The following is a 23,406-nucleotide window of genomic DNA, read 5'->3' on the forward strand; positions in this document are numbered from 1 at the left end:
AATATATCATTCTATGTTTCACCTATGGAGTGGAGTTTTCTGTACACTGTTGTAATCAATCGTTCTATGGTACAGCTATGGAGTGGAGTTTTCTGTACACTGTAGTAATAAATCGTTCTATGGTACAGCTATGGATTGGGTGTTTCTGTACACTGTTGTAATATATCGTTCTATAATACAGCTATGGAGTGGGTGTTTCTGTACACTGTTGTAATATATCGTTCCATGGTACAGCTATGGAGTGGAGTTTTCTGTACACTGTTGTAATATATCGTTCTATGGTACAGCTATGGAGTGGGCATTTCTGTACAGTGTTGTAATCAATCGTTCTATGGTACAGCTATGGAGTGGGCGTTTCTGTACAGTGTTGTTATCAATCGTTCTATGGTACAGCTAAGGAGTGGGTGTTTCTGTACACTATTGTAATCTATCGTTCTTTGGTACAGCTATGGAGTGGGTGTTTCTGTACACTGTTGCAATCTATCGTTCTTTGGTACAGCTATGGAATGGGTGTTTCTGTACACTGTTGCAATCTATCGTTTTATATTTCAGCTATGAAGTGGAGTTTTCTGTACATTTTTATAAAACATCGTTACATGGTACAGCTATCGAGTTTGTTTCCTGCTGCTCTTATAATAGGTCGTTATATAGTTCACCTAATTGAAATTGATGAGACAATTAATAAACAATATCATGGAACCTGCTATAATAGTACTCTTATGTATATTAATGATATTTAATAATGTATCTTTGCACAATGTAAACTTGAAACATTCAAGGTTTGCATTCATTTAAGAAAAGATGTTAAGCTTATCTAAAGTTTTAATTTGTTTTTTATCCCAATGTGAGCAACAAATCTTTGTTCAAACATCAGATTACTGTCATAGTTTATTTAACATGTTGCGAATGTTGCTTATTTACAGTTTATTTGTTTGCTCATTAGGATGTGTTTCAAATTCATGCAAAATTGATTTCAAGTATGTACAGTGCTAATGCAAATAAGAGAATGTGGGAGAGGATCGTTGAAAAGGGTTTTTGTATTAAACCTTTTGTTTTCCTATGAATAAAATAAATTATCTTAGAATATGAGATAACATTGAACAGTAATGTATTTAGAGTGATATAAGTTCTGTGCTAATTATTTGATTGGTCACATGTTGCCAGGTCAGTACAGCACAGTAACTAGTCTAGAGAAGGAGTTTTGGACATGGAGAATGGCTGATTCACCAAATTACGCCACGTATCTCGGTTATCACGACTACAACGATAGACTACGATCATTTAACATGTCGATTTTTGACAAAAGGAAGGTAAGGATGTAAAAAGTAAACACTCACAAAGGAATCTTGTTAAGGCCATGCAGGGTTGTTAATGATGCTCTCTTACTACTCATGTTATATTCATGAGCTCGTGCCACGCATGCGCGTATCATATCGGGCAATTGCTTCCATGATGCAGTGATATGAATTCGATAATTTTGATAATAATTAAAACAGCCAGTGAACAAATTACTTTTCAGGTCATACGTTTCTGTTGGTGTTCAAATTAGATGTCCAGTTCGGGTCTTACTTCTTTAAACATGTGTTTTATTTCTTTATTGCATGTTTCAATTTTATTGCTACATATGTAATACTCACATGCGTTCATCATAATTCTTTACTTCTTACTGTGAAGTCACTAATTTTCGTGGGGATGTTTAACTTTGTTGATTTCGTGGGTAATCTTCATCCACGAATCCATAGCTTCACACAGTAATTACAAGTGTGATAATAACCAATAATAAAATCCATTTGATTGAGTATTCGTAATCCACGAATTCATCTAACCTCGAAATTGTATTTTGTCAAAAAACGACGAAACTTGGGCCTCACGAAGCAATCTGATTTTAGGTTGCTTCTTTCTGATATATATGTGTTTCCTGTTTTACCACCCCCGACCACGTATTACGGGGGTACATAGTAATAGCTTAGTCAGTGCGTCCATCCGAGTGTGCGACATGCGTCGGTCCTTCTGTAGTTAAAAGTTTTTGTACATAATATCTCATAAACCCCAGGACACAACAGTCATGTACACCATAGGATGACAATATCGTGTTCTACATTAGATTCGAATTTGGTGGTCATCAGTCAAGGTTAAAGGGTCAAAGCTCAGGGCCAAATATTTCATTTTTGAAGTAAGAAGCTTTTGTACAGCATATCTCGTGAGCACCTGAAGACATCTTCTTCTTCACCTTATTTGCCAAGGTTAAAAGGTCAAAGATCACGGGTTATCAGGAGGAGGTATGGGGGTATGCCTATTTGAGCCTCCGCTTACTTTTTTATTATGGAATTAAATTAATCGTGCTGAACTTTTGTTTTCGTTCTCATAGCACACAAATCGTTTAAATACTTTCATCTCTAGGTATTTTCTATTCCCCCTCTCCCAGGATAAATCTGAAAATTATCATCTTTACAAATGTGATGTACTTCATTTCAGAATGACATTGAGGCGTTCAATGCTAGATTACAAGCGGTATCAACCACGAGCTTCACTCCAATACAAAAAGCGGATTATGATATTCTGGCGGACACTTTTGCGTCGTACCTAGAAGGACACAAATGGGCACTGTAAGTAATCTCTATATATAACAGATATTGACTTATATTTATTTCTAATTCATGAAACAAGTTTTTACAAATTATATTTACTACTCTTGTTTGTCCGGATTGTAGCATATAAAGGGAATAAATATGGGAGTAAACCGAAATATCTAGAGAAAACCCATGTGGTCGGACAACTGTCATAATAATAAGTACTTAACGTCTGACTAGGGAATCGAACACCGGCCATCTGGGTGAAAGGTAAGTGCGCTAACCATTGCGCTTCCGACCACCCCCTCTATATATGGTCTTAGCTATTCTACCAGTACTATTTAAAGCCGATAGCTTAAGTTGGTTGGATAGTTGAATTTCTTCAAATTGAATTAATTCTATATGATAAACATTTACGGACGTTTTACTTGGGGAATATACGGTATTATTGACCAAATAAAAAGGTGTATGTTGATCTTGACTATCGCCAAGGACAATTTATTTTTCTTTGGTCAATGTAATAGCATATTTATGACTAAAACCTCAAAATTTATGTACTATATGTATTTTGGTGTTAACATCACGTTTCAAACATTTCCGTTAACGACCAGCTGATCTAATAAGGTTTGAACCATTTGGTTCCTGTTCAAAGTCGTCCAGATGAACAATTAATACAAGCATCACGACTACTATGAGCATCCAGGAAAACAAAGCAGTAATAATAACGATAATACACTTTATTTATTTTACAACAATTTTGAAACAAGTCATAACAACCTATATCACAATGTCTCGCAATTGCTGGCCCGGATGATAGCGCGCAGGCGTCGCAATAAGGGAGGAAATCAATGTATTCGGAGACAACCCAGGCAGTCAGACAGGGACCCAATTCCTGTTCACGTCCGATCGGGAAATCAAACCCCGACTGTGTTGGTAAAAGGCGAGTGTATTATCCACCGTGCCACCCAACTACCAAGCATATAATAAATAAAAATAAATAACTTAACATTTATCGTGATCTCCTCCATTAAGTAAGGTTTAAATCGTTCGTGTTACGTTACATCAATATAGACAATGGCTAAGTGGATAATAATTATGTTATAAAATCAAATATGACATCCTATCAAATGAACAGGTCAACATTTACTACATGTAGGTTATGGGGAATTATGTAAATGTTATTTCTCACGGTCTTAGCAACATCTATGCTTGTACATACGTCGTCTCAATAATAACACGGTAAATCCATGATATACATGACATTGATTTATAGCTTTATATCTAGCTGCAGTAATTTGACCGTTCTCTAGTCTACAATATACACTCATCATATATATTTTTACAAGTTATAAATCAATAAAACGAGTGAGAAACTGATAAAGACCAGAACTGTGGGCTACACTTACTTGATTGAAATATTGTTATAATACTCTGTAAGGTGTACCTCAGATCTCAGGATTGGCGAGTGCTCTGGTATTGTATCTCGGTACAAATTTCTGCTCTCAATAAAGACACTTGTTGAATTATGCATCACAGCAGGAAATCATTTTAAAAAGTCAATCTGATTAAAGAATGAAATATATGAAAAGAAAAAAAACCCACCCTCACAAACACAAATATTTGTTTGTCTAATATACATCAAAAGTAATTATAAAATGTATTATTGCAACTACAGAAATAAAAATCTTACATTTACTTAGTCAATAATGTAAAAATGATTTTTTAAAAGTGGTACACATCAGTATGAAAGGGATGCATCAACTGCAAATCTGATAAGTGGATTTGAAGATATAGACTCTTTTCGAAAGGATATAACAGGAATGGTTTTTGAGATAACATTTTGGAAAATATAAATCCATGTAGATCTGTCTGGCAATGACAGAAACAAAGATATTGCTTTGGTAATGAAGCTCTAGAAGAGATATGCAATGAGAAGGATGATGGAGTGACTGTAGAGAATGCCTGATATTTGAGGATCAAATAAGTGCGCAGGTTAAAAACGCAAATTCACTATTCACTGTCAACCAACGAACTTGCTTTCCTAGCAATATATAAAATTCCTGTAAGTGTTAATTTCTATATGCAAAACAATGCAGGGTACCGATATAAGGTTGATATCATTGACATGTTGGAACGGATGCAAAGAAGAGAAACCAAAGAAATACCGAGGTTTAGAGATTTGTCATATCCGGAGCGGTTTAAAAGACTATAACTGATTTCTCTTATCTTCAAAAATGCAAGAAGTGATTCTATAGAAATATTCAAGATAACAGGTGGTGTATGTAATCGAAATGCGCCCATAATCCTTAAAATGTCTCTACAAGTTCAACTGGGAGCAAACTCAATCTGTGTTGATTTGTATTGTGGTGAAAATAGCTGTTCATGGATGACAAATATCGTAATGCCCCTGTCTCCGCCATCAATGCAAACAGTATATCCGGTAACTAGGTCAGCCATTTTGTTTACAGAGGTTGTAGTGCGTAGGAATATGACCTGATATCCACGGTGATAAGACTCAATTGCATTTTTGTTGTACGTGTGCTATACCGTTTTTATTGAACGGCAATATTGCACTGAAATAATCTGCCATTCGGCTTCAGCTAAAAATAGGAACCGTTACGCATATATTGAACAAAAGATTGCAAGACGAAAAATAAATAAAAAATACAATCTTCCGGTCATATGATTCATGCAATTCGTGTGTTTGACATATGGCACTCCAAAGATTCTGTATATCACAGTCATAAATGTTTTCATCGAAGCATCATAAAAATGCTCATGGTGTCCATATAATGACGTTTTCTTTGATGAAATAAGAGATAGTATGCTGTGAGACATGATGTAGGGTATTGGAGTTGTGATTTCTATTTTCAGATACAGTGCTATCAATCCTATGAATTTCCTAGGAGGAATTCAGCTGTACTATCCTTTATCTATGGCGTCCACCAGCACGAGAGGCGACTTCGAGAATTACATCGTAAGGTTAAAGGGAATCCCCAATCTAGTAAGTTGACTTGTTGTTTGATTTTCTGAGTGTTTGTTTGTTTGTTTGTTTGTCTGTTTGTATAGAAGTCGAACAATCAATGACATAAAAAGAAAGCTAGTTAATACAACAAATACGAAACAAATTTGTTGTTGTAACTACAAATCATAGAAACAATGGCAAGAAATGAAGAAAGAGGTTATTTCCACAGAAACCGTTAAAAGTTTACAAAGTAAAAACACGGCCAGGTGTTCCTGAGGGGTAAGCATCTTTTGCGTCATCTACGACACGTTTATGAATGTTTTACATTGTAAACATGTTTTTACGGGAGCAGGAGAAACACGACGACAAGTAAAGCAACGAGAGTAAATAAAACAAATCAAAGCTTTGCACGTCGTCTGACATATTTTTTGTGGTCACACAAATTTGTAGGGTGTACATGTAGGCCTTATTAAACACAAACAGTACACTATTTTCCAACTGGTTCCTTTGAGTACGGTTCTCTTAGGAAATGCTTACAATTTCCACAAGATATGAAATAGAAATCTTTATTTAATGTGCTGTAGATGATAATCAACTCACAGTCCTCTATTTAAATGACTTCATATGCTGACTGATGGCGATAGTAATAATACATTTTATTAATTTTACAACAAATATGAAACAAGATTTTCCAACTTATTAGAAGCGCGCATGGAATGTTTAGGTTGGATGTACTGAAATACCTGGAGAAAAACCCACGTAGTCAGGAAGGAGTCCCAATACTTTTCCACGTCTTATCTCTGAATCAAGCATTAGTCTTCTTCCACCCGACATTTGACAGATCAACCGGTTGATTCATGAATGATTAATTTGAAACTTTGTATCACAAATACAATCAATATTCGCACAACTGACTCTGATAAATATAAACCTGCATTTTCATTGTTTTGCAGATCCAAGATGTAATGGACACCTTTAATAAAGCCATTGAACTGAACCGGACGCTCAACCGATTGTCCATTGTAAGTTATTAAGTGAAACATTTATATGATCAAAAAAGACCATTTTGAAGGATCAGATATGTTTAAAAATATATGTACTAACTACATATTTTTTGTTGGTGGTAATACTGTAATATTGATGTAGGAATTTTGCTTCATTTTTACGTGTATCTTTACTTTAGTTCATCAATATATTACTTCAAGATCCACATAAAAAACGATAACAACCTTTATTTCCGACCAAGAACAATATGCTATGTTATTTTGGAGTTACGCTTACTTCAATTCGCCATTCTACCATCACCACACACACATACATACACACATATACATTATATTCTATAAAAGTTGTTTGAACAATTTAAATGATATATTTGGCTCCTTCATAAATCTTATGGAAAACACCTACATAGTCTTCATCCTATAGTTGTACTATTTCTAAGTCGCTATCGATATGAATACTTATGTGATTGTAGGAACCAGTTCCGGGTCAGATCGAACAACTTCTCGTCAACGACACAGAGGATTCTTACTTCTATCGTCACTTCAAAGATAAACTTAATGCTACCGAGTACATTTCAGAAACAGATAAGTATGTCTATATAGCTGTGTCATGATACACTGTACTTAAAATGTTCATTAACATCAATGGTTACACCAGTAATTAGGATAAGGTATTTCTAACACGGAATGGTAGACGATGTTTTTCTCATAATATTGAGTTATTTATCTTTTGGGTGATATAGGCTAATCTGTTCTTCGCCTACCTTAACCCTTTCTCCATAATGGAAGCATCCATATCAATGCATGGTAGAGTTTACTAAAGTTGCATAGGGGTCAAAGGGTTAATGGTATGACAGAGAAATTTATTACCCGAGGATCTTTCAATTATTTCATTGAGGTGTGTCACAATTTTCTCGAAATGGGGAAAGGCTCCAATTTAGATCAGTAACATTCACTGTACGAATCCCTTTTCACAAGCATAATTCAAAATTTACACGTGTCTACAATGCATGCTTAATAATGATGTGGCATAAGAATGCTAAATCATGAAACACTTTTGGCTTAAGCCGACTATCCTCAGAAGGGAAAATCCATACCCAGGGATATATTATTTATTTGTTAGCATTGTGTCAAGTAAAATAATAAATGGGTTTATGTGTTCCAGACCACAGAGATAAATTCGGAAAACAGAAACAGTTATATAAATGCACATTTCTAAAGATCATGAACATACAGCAGCAAAATTCGTTTTATAAACATGTATTTATAAAACACCTGAAACGCTCATTAAGGTGGTCAGAGTGTTCTACTTGCTATAGTATATCTCACATGACTCTTAAGTGATGCATTTTTTTTGTGAGATAACGTTTTTCCATTGATAGAATCACAAATGAAAATCGTTCATTCTTTGCATTTTCCATGAGCAAACACAAAAATTAGTGATCCATTCTGTGCACGTGTAACTAAAACATTGGGACGTGATACATATTATTCCAGTGTTAGGGTTAGGGTTAGGGTTAGTCCAGTATGTGTTGGTACAACGTTTAAAATTCAAAACATTCGTGCCTGTGTTCATGAAACCGTTCACATGCTCAAACTTAGACTCTGTACTAATACTAATGTAAGCAGAATGTCTTTTTCCCTTCATAACTTTATGGAATACATATGGAGAGTCTTTATTCATACTTTACATATTCATTAAACCTTTTACATGCTCAAACTTCGACTCTGTACTTATACTTATATAAGCAAAATTTCTTGTTCCCTTCGTTACTTTATGGAATACATATGGAGAGTCTTTAAGCCAAATACTGTTTTTAACGTTTAAACCTGACTTCGTGACCATGTAATATGATTTAAATGTGTTAAAAAAGTTGGCTTGACTACAGACCCTATAGTGTTTTACAGTGTATACAAATTAAATACTCACTTACATTATGTACGTTATATTTGATTGTTGTACATTTCAGGCAGGACCTACGAGCGAGGGGAGCTTCGGCTGTCCAGGCAGTTAATCAGGCATATGCAGATTTAAAGGATTATATACAAAATGTATGTTGTATACCACAAATCCTTTAAAAGATCGCTGTCCAACTGCACTGTGCTTTTCTGTATGTACAGAAACTAACCCTTAATTTTGTTTTGGATACAACTGTAGAATAATCGTTCCATGATACTTCCGTAGACCAGGTAACTAAGACGGTTATATCGGTAGCATAACAAAGTGAAGAGTTCAGGGTTCGAATACCGGTCTAACCCTACTGAAGGTTTAAACTCAAGCCTCTATTGTTGATTATATTTTGTTTGTTTCATTTAAAGTTTCTAAAGGTATGGTTCATGAATAATTTATCAAAGCTATAGCAAATTTGGAAACAAATTCCAATGCGTATTTACAGTTTATGGCAATGATACGGGGATCCGTTATGGAACACACGAGATATGTTCAATATAACAGTCTGTTGAACAGCGAAAATAATGGTATACATGGACTATAAGCAACATCAAACCTGCCTAGGTAGCTATTAAATAGTTTCAAGAATTGTTAAGGATCCCTATCCCACTGCAGGCAAAACGCTTGGGAATTTGTCTGTGAATTTTCGTATATATATTGACGCCTCATATATTTCGTTTTGGATAAAACCTGTACAACATGGACCGATATAGTTCCGTTGATCAGTTAGCTCAGCTGGTTAAAGCGACAGAATATCAGTCTGAGGCCAATTGTTCAAAGCATGGTCTAGCCCCGCTTAATTTTACACTAGTCACAAACTGTTTATTTCATTGACATTTCTTTTTTGTAAAATTCCCACAAGGTATGGATTTCTTTTCAGAAATGATATTTAAAGGCCATAATCATTTTTGTTGTTTTTAATAATGAAAAAATATTCTGTAGACGTGTTATAAAATGATATTGTTTGATTAACAACAGGTCTACATGCTGAACACTAGACCCGGAATAGGAGTCAACACTCTAGCGAATGGAACCGATTTCTACAGAGCATGTCTAAAGTGGCATCTGTCAGTTGACATGTCACCCGAGGAAGTCCACACTCTTGGTCTGCAGGAGGTTGACAGGATCTATAAAAATATGCAAACAGTGAGTGTTGTTTTAACAGTGATCACTTTTCATCTCTAAGATATGTATTCATATTACCCCATTTGGCAGTAGTTCCCGAACATAAAGGCTACCTCTCCAGGTCATTTTATTTTGATTGTTTTTAAATGCAATTAAGAAAACACTGGAACCCAATGTGACCATGTAAAGATAGCAATCGAATGCTAAGAGACATCAAAACTCTTAATGCAAAACTGTGGTCTCAGGAAAGATAAGCATGCCAAGCACCATACCGGAATTTTGCTAAGGTGTCTCCGCTACAAATATTCAATTGAATTAAATCTATACACTCAAACTGTTCAATATTTGTTCCCCTTTTTTCATTTCAACTGCAAATGTGTATCATAAAATTACTCGTGCATAATTATAACTGTCTGTTTCCATATATCTCAAACAAAGTTGTCATATCAAATCTTCCACGGGGATTACATATTTCCTAAAGATATTCCGAGTATAAATCAGGCACCTTTGAGGTTCCCGAAGGGGTTAACTCTCGTATTATAAATTGCTATTAACTGATTTTGATTTTTTATGTCTCACCGACGTCTACCGTTAATCTTTGCGTATAGTGTGCACTTTTTTAAGAAAAAATGAAGTCAAGAAAGGGGAGTACACGATACTCAAGAACAATCTAAAACCAGTCCTTGGTCGCGACCGTATCTCATATTTTTTTCGAGGAGTTTCGGAAATGTTTTGAAATATGCTCGCAGCAATAAAACTTTTAAATTTCGTTGAATAATCCCTGATTGCATTGCCAATTTAACAATTACGAAAAAATTCAAGTTTATGTCATATTATACGATAGAATCGGATAAATAAACGCGAGTAAAGTATGCCCAGCTTTTCAGGACGTTACGTTGTGAATTGATAAATACCACGTATCGGGGGAACATAACGAAGAATTGCATCGCATTTATCACTCTGTGGTTAAAATGTCGTACTTTGGTAAAATGATGCTGAACTCTTCGGTCTTGACAGTAGGAATGTGTCAAAACGACATGGGTAAAGTGGCGAAGTAAGCACGTTTGTGTACCGCAAAAAGTCAAGGTCGCGTGATTCATTTAACCGGCAGGAATTTACAAGGTGACATCCATGCGAATTGAACCGATAACGATAAAAGTTTGAGTTTGAAAAATAAATATTAACGGGTTCAAAACAGCCTAATACATTCAAATCTTTTCTTTTCCAATGAGAATTGCTGAAATCGCAATTATTTGGTGTTCTTCGTGTCCCGCGAATTCGGCTGTTGGCGGTCCTCGTCGGACCTGTTTGAGTTACTGCCTTTAAGCGTACACATGCTGCCGATATCGATGACCGATTCAGTCGGATTTGCAGACGATCAAAAAACTACGTGGAAAAGTGTATTTCATAACAAAAAAGAAGTAACAGATTTATCCGTAAATAAGATTGAATCTTTTCTGAAACTTATTGTTTTGAAAACAAGATAGTTATATTCCAATAACCTGTTCTGCCCATGCCAGGTGACCGTGTCAGCGCGCAGATCTCCCCGTATTCGAGGTGTCAGTCAACGCTAACGTTATATTTGCGACATGCTTTCTTATTAATTCCATGTGTTGGCATGGCTACCTTAACAGCATGTATGTACTTCCACCTGGTAATTGTTAACCATTTTGATTGACAGGTGGAAATATATCCGTTGTAGATTGGTCAATGATTTATCGGAAAATGATCATACAGAATGATGGGGTGACTTGCATGTCATTCTGACATATTTCTAGTTTTTAGATATGTTTTAGATTTAAAAAAAAATACAAATTCAATAAATATTTAAAGAATTGATAGTACGACATGAAGTTTGTGCTGTCTGCAAGAATATCGATATATTTATATTCGTCAAGTTACCAGCGTACAGGAGCATATATATAATAGCGACGATGTAGTTGCAAGATAATTCAAAGGTGTTTTTTTTTTTATAAAAGCCCTCAAACCAAGCTTGCATACACAATGACTTTTAAATGTTTTGTATGTAGATGTTTTCTTTGTCCTGGTATTGTTTGTGACGTCACTATGCTTGTTTATTGATGACGTTACTAAAATTGTTGACTATGCAAATATTTATGACGTCATGTAACCAATTGTAATAAATACACACCAATCCGCCTGAAGAACCACTAGAAGGCAGAAACGCCTAGCGGAAGGTCTGACAGATTTATGTTTGTATTCTATATTTTCCTTCGCAATGATTTGTTTATTTATTATCTACTATATATATATAAATGGGTCAAAAAAGTAATATAGACGGTAAAATCCCATATAACACTGGATCCTAATGGAGGTATGTCCGTAGGATACGAATTACTTAAAATATATATATTGGTACTTTCCCATATAAAGATAGTGTCACCCCTTACCAATATTTCTATATTATTCGGAACATTGAGGATATAGCATTTTATTCTTGTGAACTACAATACTGCTGAGGAGTCTTAATGGGCGAAATTGATATATGATGCAGCAAAACATTGCTTTCTTTGACTTTTTGCGTCAAAATACTAAAATTTGAAATATAATGGTTCCTTTAATTTCTAATGTATAGCTTAAACAAACTCTTGTTTTGCTGCAGGTGATGACAAGACAAAATTTCGACGGGACTGTAAAGGAATATTTTGCAGCCCTGAATAACGACTCAAGATTTGTATGGGATGATGCGGTACGTACACGTACATTTGTATATTGTATATAATAAACTGTTTTTGTGATTAAAGTTATCAATACGATGTTGTTTGATATTTGTGTTGTATCCTCAACTATATATATTGTTTGTCTATATATGTGGTGTTAATGATATTAGTTTATGAAGAGTTTGTATTTATCCATACTGTATGTTATGCCATACCTTGGGCGGATTACTATAGTGATACAGCCAGTTTGTAGATGTCATGCAATACAATGTCATGTAGTTTACCCTGAGATAAAATAAAATATTTTATTATCCAAGTTGCCAGAGAAATCCTTCCTGATTGGAACTAATTCGAATCAAGGAATAAAAATAAAAATGTGTTCAGAACATTTAGTCGCCACTTAACTCTACGGCAACGTCATATCATTATCCCCCACGCATTATCGGTTTAAGCTTCAGGAAGCAATTTGAACATTAACGTGAGGAAATGATGCTCAAAAATTTAAAAAAAAAATGTAGGTATGTTTTAAAGCAATATCACATATACATGTGCATAGTTTGCGAAATGGTATTTCATTCGGGCTATAGTCCATGCGAAATATGAGGCATTACATCTCGATACAGCTATATCCTAGTATATCGGATATTAATAAAATGTGACTAGTGTACCTGCACTCAATTTTAAACAAATATATGTCAGTAACAATACCTTCATACAGAAATGTTTTTTGATGTTCTTGATTTGGAACGACATTGCAGGGAAGAAGTTTTCCTCATTTTAAATATTAAAAAATAATATATTTTGCATTAATAGAATAACGAATTCCTTACACGCTACAACGTATTATAGATAAACTTCAAATAGTAAAATATGAAACAAACGATATGTGGTTTTTTGTAAGGTCGTTACATATTTATTCTCTGTCCATCGTCTTTCGTCTCATCGCTTTTAATTCCCTCCGGCTTTTACAGGACCGAATCCTTGCAGAATATGAAAACATCATCCACGACAGAATAAAACCGAAACTGCCATTATTTTTCAAGAATATCCCGGACATACCTATTGTGTAAGTAAGAGAAGTTTTCTTTATTTTTTTCTTCTTATTTGGATGTATTTATCACCAAAACGTCAACAGGTAAGTAAGTATTGAAAGATATTAGGGGAAAACCTTAGAGAAGGAGAAACTTCCACGGAGATACCTAAAAGGCAACAAGATCGATAAATAACGACACAGAAACAGAGAGGCATAATATGCAAGGACATAAACAAACATATATGAACATCAATACATTTACAAAACAAAGGGAAAAACTTATGTAGAAAGACAAAGGGAGTTATATACAAACACAGAAAAACCGAGAGATATGATATACAAGGACATGACAATGTATATTCAAAATCACACATTTACAAAATAAGAGATTGTACAGGTTCATTTTAGAAATTGTTTTAAAATCTTTACAAAACTGTTTAAATACTTAAAAGTCTTGTTTCATACCTAGGGTGGTGAAGCTGTCGTATGACGGCCCAGCAGGAGGTTACGGGTCTGCCACAGAGGAATACCCAGGAGTCTTTTATGTCAACCTATTCCGACCAAAGGAAAAGTAAGAAAGAATTACCAATGCCAAACGGTACAATGTCCATCAGTGTAATTCAGAAACAATAATGTTTTACATATTTTATATGATGCAATTATAGAATAACGGTTATAAATTTGGTAGTTTTAAAGTTTAATTTAAAATAAGAGTATTTACGAACACAAAATAATAATTATCAGACAATTCAACAAGAGAAAGTGTCAACACAACCATAACTCGAACTCTAAATCAATAAAACTAGGACAAAATAGGAACAAAGGTAAGGCTTACATTGAGACCATTGGAAAAGTCAAGGGTACACCCACCTCCTAAATCGAAGTCGAATCCAAGTAATGTCACGTCCTCATATCGAGAACTACGTGTAACAACAACCAAAACCACAAGGTACTCTTATTCCGTCTTTGCGTATTGCAGAGTTATCTTCTCTTGAGAACAGGTATTGATTGTTACGTCATTAGTTTGTGTGAGAAAATTACGTCATTTTCTCAAAAATTGATGACGTTACCCTCACAAACCAATGACGTAATAATCAATACCTGTTTTCAAGAAAAGATAACTCTGCAATACGCAAAGACGGAATAAGAGCATGGTCGTAACACATGCGTGCGTAAACAGGATTGATTTCCCTTGCTACACGTTGCCTTTCTTTTTTTCCGTCCGAAAGTAGACGTCCAGTCGGGAAACCGGAAGTGTATCCTTGAAGCAAAGACAATTGTGTTTCACATAAAATGTTATACTAACAGGCATGCAACTTCGCCGGAAAAAAATGGCCGAACTTACCCCGATCTCCCCTATTGTTATGTCGGTTTTAATCTCATTAGAGCTTGTGTTTTATTGTTATTCCTCGACTTGCCGACTTTAAATAAAGTTTATCTTATCTGAAAAACTCATTCTGAAAGCTGTATTCTGAATCAGTAAATATCAGAGACCAACAAAAGCTACATTCTTTTAAGGCTTTGCCTTTTCATATTAAGTTTAATAAGAAACTTCGACCTTTTAACCACACAAAGAAGAAGCATATTTCCAAAGCTGGTCCATAGTCTTGAGTGTACATTTTTGATAAAGTGCATATAAAAGCACTGTAGATTTTAAGCGGAAAAAATAAACAGGTGTACTAACTGGCATTAAATGCGTATTAGTGTAATACCACTGTATTGTCATATACTCAGCTTGATTGATATAATATATTTTTATCTCAACAAATATCAATGTATAGCTTAAAAGGGTAGGAGCAAAGATCCTCTTTGTATAACTGAGCCCTTTGCTAATAACAAACGGCAGAAAAACAAATTAACATGCAATTTACTGAAATGTTTAGGAGTATTTATAAATATTATGTAAGCCAGTTCGATAATATTTGCCTCTCAGTAAACATGTATAACATAAGCTGTATAACATCAAACGTACTAACATGTAGTAGCAGGCTTCATTGCCTACTGAGATGAAAACACAATAACATCTTGCTGTTAATTTGTGTAATGTGTTGTGATCCTTCAATATGTTTACATGCAGACACACCTAATCGATAGAGTCTTTCTGTCAATAGCTACCACCTATGTATAGTAGTTACTGCCTGTTTTAACTTTCCTTAAAGAAAACTTACTTGTTTAGTTAAGCATATCTACAATTACCGTTTTTTCCGTACAGAGCGTACCATTGTATAAATTTATTAACTTTAATTTGTAGCCCTACTTACGAATTTATGAACCTAGCTTTACATGAAGCCAGCCCTGGACACCATCTCCAGGTAAACGACTAACAGCGTATGGCACATATTTCATTTGGGCTAGAGTAACATTGATTAGTATATTTTCTATTATTTGCCATTTTCACACACACACAAAAATAATATAATTTTTGTTTTTATTTGTTTTTTCTTAATGAGTTAAATAACCTGGTTGAGCATATGTTTTATCAAAAGTTATATTGTTTCGGTATATCTTTCATATTAAGCTCTGTTAGAACCCCTAATGCATCAACGTGTCTAATGTCATAAAAATAACAATGAGCATATACGCAGCATCTACATGTGCATGCTTAATGCATCAATAGTACATACCCTGAGTTACTGCGATAAGGGAATACTACACCTTCAATAAATGATGCATTAAGCATGCAATGTTTATGTTTCATGTAATTTAGTGCATTAAGATACTTGATGTATTAGTGGGTTGAATAAAGCTCCGTCATAATGTCACTTTTCACAATTCCTTTACAGAAGTAAGGTTGTCATGCATCTATTGTTTTATGTTCAGCACATCTATGGCATGAGAGCTGACTTGCCAGATTATCGACGACAACCAGAACTTTCCTTTTTTGACGTTCCTTTCTATTTCCCTTTCTATACTGCTTACGTTGAGGTAAGATACACTTATTATCTATAACTCATATGCGGGTAATTCTTATAATTATCGTTCGGATTTTCCTTCTTAAATTGTCTTTTCTACTTCGTCCCTTGCATCAGTATATCTTTGTCGTGTTCCATATATGTCTTCACGGTAAGTATTATTCTATTTTCGATGGTTATATCTGATTTCTTTTAATGTAAATCATTTTCACCAATTAGATGCATAGATAATATTTCATTTCCCATTGAATAAGATAATACTTATCTCATTAGAGTGACTGAATACAAGCACGTTACACGAGTGCGAAGCATGAGAGAAAACATCGATATATCAAGCCAAATGACTCCAATATAAAATTATTTAACAAGAAAACTATTATGTTATCAATTATGTTGTTAAATAAATAGCATAGTGTGTGTAACAAATATGTACCAAAACATCCACTTATATTACAGTTAAACGGCTTCAAATGCAGTAAATTTAAAGAATCGTTTTTATTGGTCAGAACCAAAATGAATTGTTAAAGTGAGTGAAAATAATATAAGTTTTATCAAATTGATGGACTTTTATATCTCACTGGAGAACATGTAATGAATTTAAAGGCTTTTTCATTTTGTTGTTTAGGGATGGGCGTTGTATGCCGAGTACCTCGGTGTGGAAATGGGACTTTATAAGGATGACTATGAACTGTAAGTTTCCAATATAGAAACTTAAAAGGTGACACAAAGAAAATCCATACCGGAGTCCCAATACAACAAAAATAATTGCACCATATCATCATCACATTAGTAAAATAAATATCGCAACGTCAATAAGTATATAATGTTACATATCGCATATTTTTTCCTACAACATCATTGGATGGATAATTTTCACGCTGATGGATGAAATTGAATCGGCCTTACTTTTTTTAGAAATAACAGATTAATATTAACGTTATGACGTCATAGGCTTGTAATAGTTATATTAACATCGACGTTGTCCCGGTCAATTTGACTTTCTCGGGTAATATAACCACATATTCGCCTCACCAAAAGTCTAAATTCATAATAATGAACTTCTGTGTCAACATATCAGGCAGATATAATATTATATTGCTGTATCGACACAAAATTATGATTTATATATATACTGCCCCAAAGAAGCATCACAAAGTACGATTTAAACCGCAGCACGAACACATTTCAGATATAGACTCAGCGTATTTACATAATAATACGATACATGTTAATAAACACATAGATGTATACCGATGCATCAACACATGTGATGAAAGCCGCACAATCGATCGACACATGAGTACCATACATACAACAATGTCAATATACACATAGGATATATAACGCTGCGTAAACACCTTAGTCATACCAAAAGTGTATACCGGGGAATTTGCGCTGCAGTTTAACTTTCACTCTTTTCTCCCTCCGTAATGAATGTGAATTCATTATTACAGATTAGAAAACAGCATAAAATGTAGCATAAATAGAATTTGAATGTGAAGGGCGAAATCATCTCTGGGCGAAAATGATTTCATGGACGTTAGCGAAAATTTGACTTGGCGAAAATTTCTCTGTATACAGTATATAAAAGAGGCAGCGTCAGCAAACACGTACCGTATTCATACATATGACATATACCGATGCGCCAATACACATGATGTATACCGCTGAAGTAACACACAAGCACGATCTATAAAAGGCAGCGTCAACCCACAAAGCCGATATCGTCAACACATCATATCCTACATAAAGCTGAGCCAACTCACAGATACACAAAATGGCACCGATACGCATGGAAAAAAATGCAAAACAAAGGTTGATACATCTGTAATACTCACAAAATCACATGTCGAAATCATGCAAGTGCTCTGGGAGGGTAACAGTTTCCTGTATCTCATGTACCCTCTTCAAATTCACCTGCGATCTAAAACGGTATCAAGTTGTTATTATTATTTCACTCCTGAAAAATACTTGCTTTTCTCAAATGAAGAATGCAGTGTTCTTACTCCATACGTCTTGACACAAAGCATGTCTTAAATGTTTTGTCTTGGTTTTGTTAGTCTACTGTTGAAACTACGATTGCTATGTATAAAGATCTTGTTCAATATCGTAAAATGTATGTGCACATAATACAATCGAACAGATCATTTTTTATACTTAAACTAACATATTGCACATTAAGGGTCCCAGTCCCTCCGTATTGTGTTTTTTTTGCGTGTACAAAGTATCCTCTTCTTAATTTCGTCCAGGGTTCCATGGTTTACGGGTTCTAGTTCCGGTCTGACGCTGAATTACAACATATTCACAACATTGTTGTTGAAAATATTTTGTTTATTTCATCTTTATTATTTTCCTTAGAAGCCGAGGGCAGTATGGTTTGTTTTTCATATATGATTTATCAAAGCTATAGTCATACCGGAAAATGCGTAGCTACATTTTTTGGCAGTGGTACGGGAATACCCATTTGATATCGTTATACAATACCAAATACCGTACAAATGTGTTATCTAGTGACTGGGTTGAATAATTACCAGCAATTTGTTTTCTTTGTCAGGATGGGTCGATACAGCGCGGAAATGCTTCGAGCCTGTCGTCTGGTTGTCGATACTGGTCTACATCACTTCAAGTAAGTCTTTTTTACTACATTTGAATTACAGTATTTGAACTGACTACTCATTTGTAAGGGATACACTACATGTTTCAAAACCCTGTATGCCTTTGTCATAACGAGCACACGTATTTAACGTAAAGTATCGTACATGTTCCTTGTATTATATATTGAATTTCGCCTACATTTTTGGAGATTTTACATTCATGAATTGATAATCGGAAATATAAGATGGCAATTTAATATATCACAAAAATAAATATTAAGCAAAGAGTAAGTAAATAACAATGACGTTGGTCCAACCTTCTTTCGTAATCGCAAATACTCGTTAAGGAATCAATGAATGAAGATATTCCCTAAAAATATATAATCCCTGTTTTGTATCGGGTTGTAAGCAAACATCTTACATATGCAACGGTATATACATTGAACGTACAATGTTTAAGCCCCCACCTTATATCGATGGTGATTTTTTTTTTCAAATCAAATTTGGGATTTTCTTAAAACGAACAAAACACAGTTAGTGTTATTGAAATATAAATGACAGTGAACGAAGCGAGTCCAAGCAGCTACTGCTATATTTGAAATTGAAGCATCCAAAATGAATACGAGTACAAGCATCAAGTGCTGTATTTAAGATTGAAGCATCCTAAACGAACATGAGTCCAAACAGCTAGTGGCATGTTTGAAATTGAAGTATTCGAAATGAAAACGAGGACAAGTAACTAGTGCTATATCTAAGATTGAAGGTTGTGAAATGAAAACAAGTACATGTAACTAGTGCTATGTTTTACGATTAAAACGTAAGGAATGAAAACGAGTCAAAGCAGCTAGTGCCCTGTTTAAGATTGTAGCCTATGAAATGAAAACAAATCCATGCAGATACATGTATTAATCAGCTGGTGTTGTGTTTAAGATTGTTGCATCTGAAACGAAAACGAGTCTAGATACATAAATGTAGATAGTGTTACGTGCAAGTTTTATCATTTCTAGATACAAAATAAATAGCATGGATTGATTTTCTTTTTCAGTTGGGAGCAGCAAAGAGCTGTTGAATACATGTTGAACTACACCTCCTTTTCACGCGAAGCTATAACTATAGAGGTTAACCGGTACATAACCTGGCCGGGACAGGCATGTGCTTACAAGATCGGAGAAATTCGTATAAGAGAGCTCAGAAGGAAAGCAGAATCTGAACTGGGTAGGTAAAACAGTAGCGTTTTAAGTTAACTGTTAAACATTGTTACCAAGAATAAAGACATTAATTTTATTTTTTAAACTGGTCTAAATAATCTGTTAGATGTTTTCATAACCTCCCATAATACTGACATATTTTATTGATAGTAAACTACACATTTTGAAAATTATAAAATGTACATATCATTTTGTAAACGAATATAATTAATTAATCAAAAAGGTTGAAAATAAATCATCTTCTTGTAAGGGTTAGGTTTCGAGTATCTTGACAAAGTTTGTATTTCGGCTTACCAAACTGAAGACATTAGAGTTAATGATTTTCCATCGTCACTTTGTTAAGCGTGCCTAAATACTATATTCAGCCGTTCAGAATGATAGCCTGGACAAACTTTCAAACGATTTGACTTTGAAATACATATTGAAACCTGGACCTTCAGAATACGAATCCTAAGTTTATATCTGTAATAAGATATTGCACAGTTAAGAAAATGGAATGGACGAGAAATAAGCATTTTATTGTAAACATATTATACATGGATTCCTGATTCACTGTTCAACTAATGTTGTTTCTGTAACCAGGTTCATTGTTTGATATCCGCGACTTCCATTCCGTCGTTCTGACAAATGGTGCTATGCCACTGAGTGTACTGGACGACACCGTTAATGACTGGATCACGACAATAAAGAACAATCCAAAACCAGTATCAGCCGCCACCACCATGCAACAAAGGGGGATAATCCACACTTTTGGTTTACTAATCTGTGTTCTATTACGAAATGTATTTGTATAATTACATGGTAAAGTTCATCAAAAAATGCCATCTGTTTCATATCGATCAGAATATAAAGTTGTCAAGGTGTCAATATTTCACTCCTAAAATATCCTTGATAAGTTTGATATATCGATTAAGTCCAACAAAAGTATCATTCAAAACAAGGCGATCAAGGTTTAAGTACATTTGAAATGTTCTTTATTTATAATTTTTGGAAAACTTACAGAATCGCTCTGTATTGCTATTAGTTTAAATGTGTTTAACTTTATTTGCTATCTTCACATGGACATAACGATCATGAACGATTGTCTTTCTATGAAAATGATAAAGAAATAAGACCAGGTGTTCCGGAAGGGTAAGTGTCTTCAATTTCATAGAAGGCACCCGCTATTTAAAGATATGCAATACCAACATAATGTAAGGTGCTCATGATGAGAACCACGGATAGTGAAAATAAAACCGCAAGATACATAAACGAGCATAATAATAAACTAAAGAAGGTGTTGAGCTTTAGCAAGGATGTTCTTTCGTACGGATAAGGATGGCTGAAAGTAATGACGACGCATAGTAGTTTGTTTAACAATTGAAATTCGAAAAATCTTTAGATAATATCGTATTTTGCCTGTGTGTTGTGTGATATTACAGGATACATGTGCTTGATTGTTGACAGATTGATTAATTAGATTTAGTTTTATTTACTAATCCGTTCACCTAGAGTAAGTTAACCCTACTTCCATAAGGAGTAAATAGTTCTTGAATAGTTGCGTTCTGAAAGGATTGAACAGTTGGTATTATATTCGTAAGGTGCAAATTTTTCCTTCATATCTTTGTTTCAAGCTTTTTCATAAACAACGGAATGTGCTTAGACCAGTTTCTTGAAAGAAAACCTTCGTTAATTAAACAATTCCCTTATTTCATGTTACGTTGTAAGAAACAATTGTCAATCTTATGAATTAGCCATCAATATCTTCCAGACATCTTTTTGATTTTGTTACCTTCCAACATTTGCAACAGAAAATATTGTGTAAGATATGCTTGATTGTTTAAACAAAACTATTTGAAATCCATTTTATATACTACTAAATATTTGTGTCTATTTTGCTTCAATATGTACATAGCAAATATAAGACATAGCATTGTATATAAATTTAAGATGATATAAACAGAGGTATATAAAAATCGTCGTTTTATTTTTGATGCGGGAAACCGACGTTTAAAATATATGAGTCATATATGATTGTATACATGACGCGCTTATGATTAAAATAAACATATGTTAAATATATAATAGGATGCGTTTGTTGTATGTGTACGTGTTTAGTATCTGAAACAATGATACAATGTTTATGTATATTTGTTTTCTTATCTAAAACTCTTTGTAGTTTCATCATAATATAGATTTCCTTAAAGATGGACGTAAGACACATAAGTGTGATTGTATATGTACAATTTGGTATTGATACAGCAAGTTAAAAATAACTTACACTGCAGGACTCATCGATGATGCTCGTGGTGAAAAAAAACACCCTTATTACAATCACACAGCTAAATAGCAATACTTTAATATATATATTTCCTCCTCGGTAAGTATCCAAGTTTGTATTACCACCCAAATATTAATTTACAGAAGTTCAAGGTTCGTTACCTGCAGACAAGGTGTAATAAACGTGTCAAGTAACAGCACAACTATTTCTCAAATACAAGCGTGCCAGTCTCATTCAATGACTTCTCGTGATGATGCATGTATTAACCTTGGCATTATTTAGATATGTCCTCTTTTATATATCGTTCATGACTGCATAACATTTGCCAGGTTCCGCTACGAACAAGGTTATTTTCATAGCATAACACGCTATGTAGTCATAAAAATGTCAATTAACCTATTCGCCTGTATCTTCATAATTGTAGTTGATTTGTTTTTTGACTAGTTTGATATTAAAGTGTAGGTTGTATATTTGATCCAGTATAAGTCAATCCAAGAATGCAAGCTTCTAAGTTATAACGTAATTTTGTCAGTAAACTTCGTCTAATGATGCTTATTCCAAAATATACAACTATATTATAGACTCCATTATGCTTACGGATAGTCTGTATGCCGAGGCAAAGTTATTTGACTCAGTCTAACGAGACAATATTCCCCAAATATCTTCTAATTAATAAACTAGATATAGCTGTTAACATGATTTATTTATTTAGAACAATGTCCATACAATATACCACAATGGTACAATAACATACTGTAAATGTACTTATTTTAGTGCACTCAAATTTTAACAGATTACAGCATTTATGAATTGGCGCATCCACAAAATATGTAATAGCGCTAAAATATGTGCGTTTTCAGTATATGTCATTAGAATAATGACCACGCAAAAGAAATGGTGGTACACTATCACATATACATTAATGGAATGATAACCTCACATATTTGTAATAGTGGTGTTACATATATATGTATAATATTTACATACACAAAAATGGTACTGTGTGAAACCATCATATATGTATATATATTTATATATGCATAAATGGATTAATGACTTCACAATATGTAACAGTGGTTATACATGTATATGTATCACATACA

General features: G+C 34.1%; 1 protein-coding gene across 1 annotated transcript; it reads left to right on the forward strand.

Annotated features, from left to right (window-relative positions):
- Positions 1 to 342: 342 nt before the first annotated feature.
- LOC110454696 lies at positions 343 to 20,984 on the forward strand. Its single transcript, XM_021504348.1, has 17 exons — positions 343 to 387; positions 1,128 to 1,310; positions 2,476 to 2,606; positions 5,445 to 5,574; positions 6,489 to 6,557; positions 7,013 to 7,128; positions 8,510 to 8,591; positions 9,469 to 9,636; positions 12,239 to 12,325; positions 13,268 to 13,362; positions 13,799 to 13,900; positions 15,581 to 15,641; positions 16,150 to 16,254; positions 16,867 to 16,931; positions 18,796 to 18,867; positions 19,881 to 20,050; positions 20,626 to 20,984. The coding sequence occupies exons 1-17, from the start codon at positions 343 to 345 to the stop codon at positions 20,835 to 20,837; spliced, it is 1,893 nt and encodes a 630-aa protein (XP_021360023.1). The 3' UTR covers positions 20,838 to 20,984.
- The last annotated feature ends 2,422 nt before the right edge of the window (positions 20,985 to 23,406 follow it).

This window comes from Mizuhopecten yessoensis, unplaced genomic scaffold (genome assembly GCF_002113885.1).
Source record: "Mizuhopecten yessoensis strain PY_sf001 unplaced genomic scaffold, ASM211388v2 scaffold8035, whole genome shotgun sequence".
NCBI classification, from domain to species: Eukaryota; Metazoa; Mollusca; class Bivalvia; order Pectinida; family Pectinidae; genus Mizuhopecten; species Mizuhopecten yessoensis.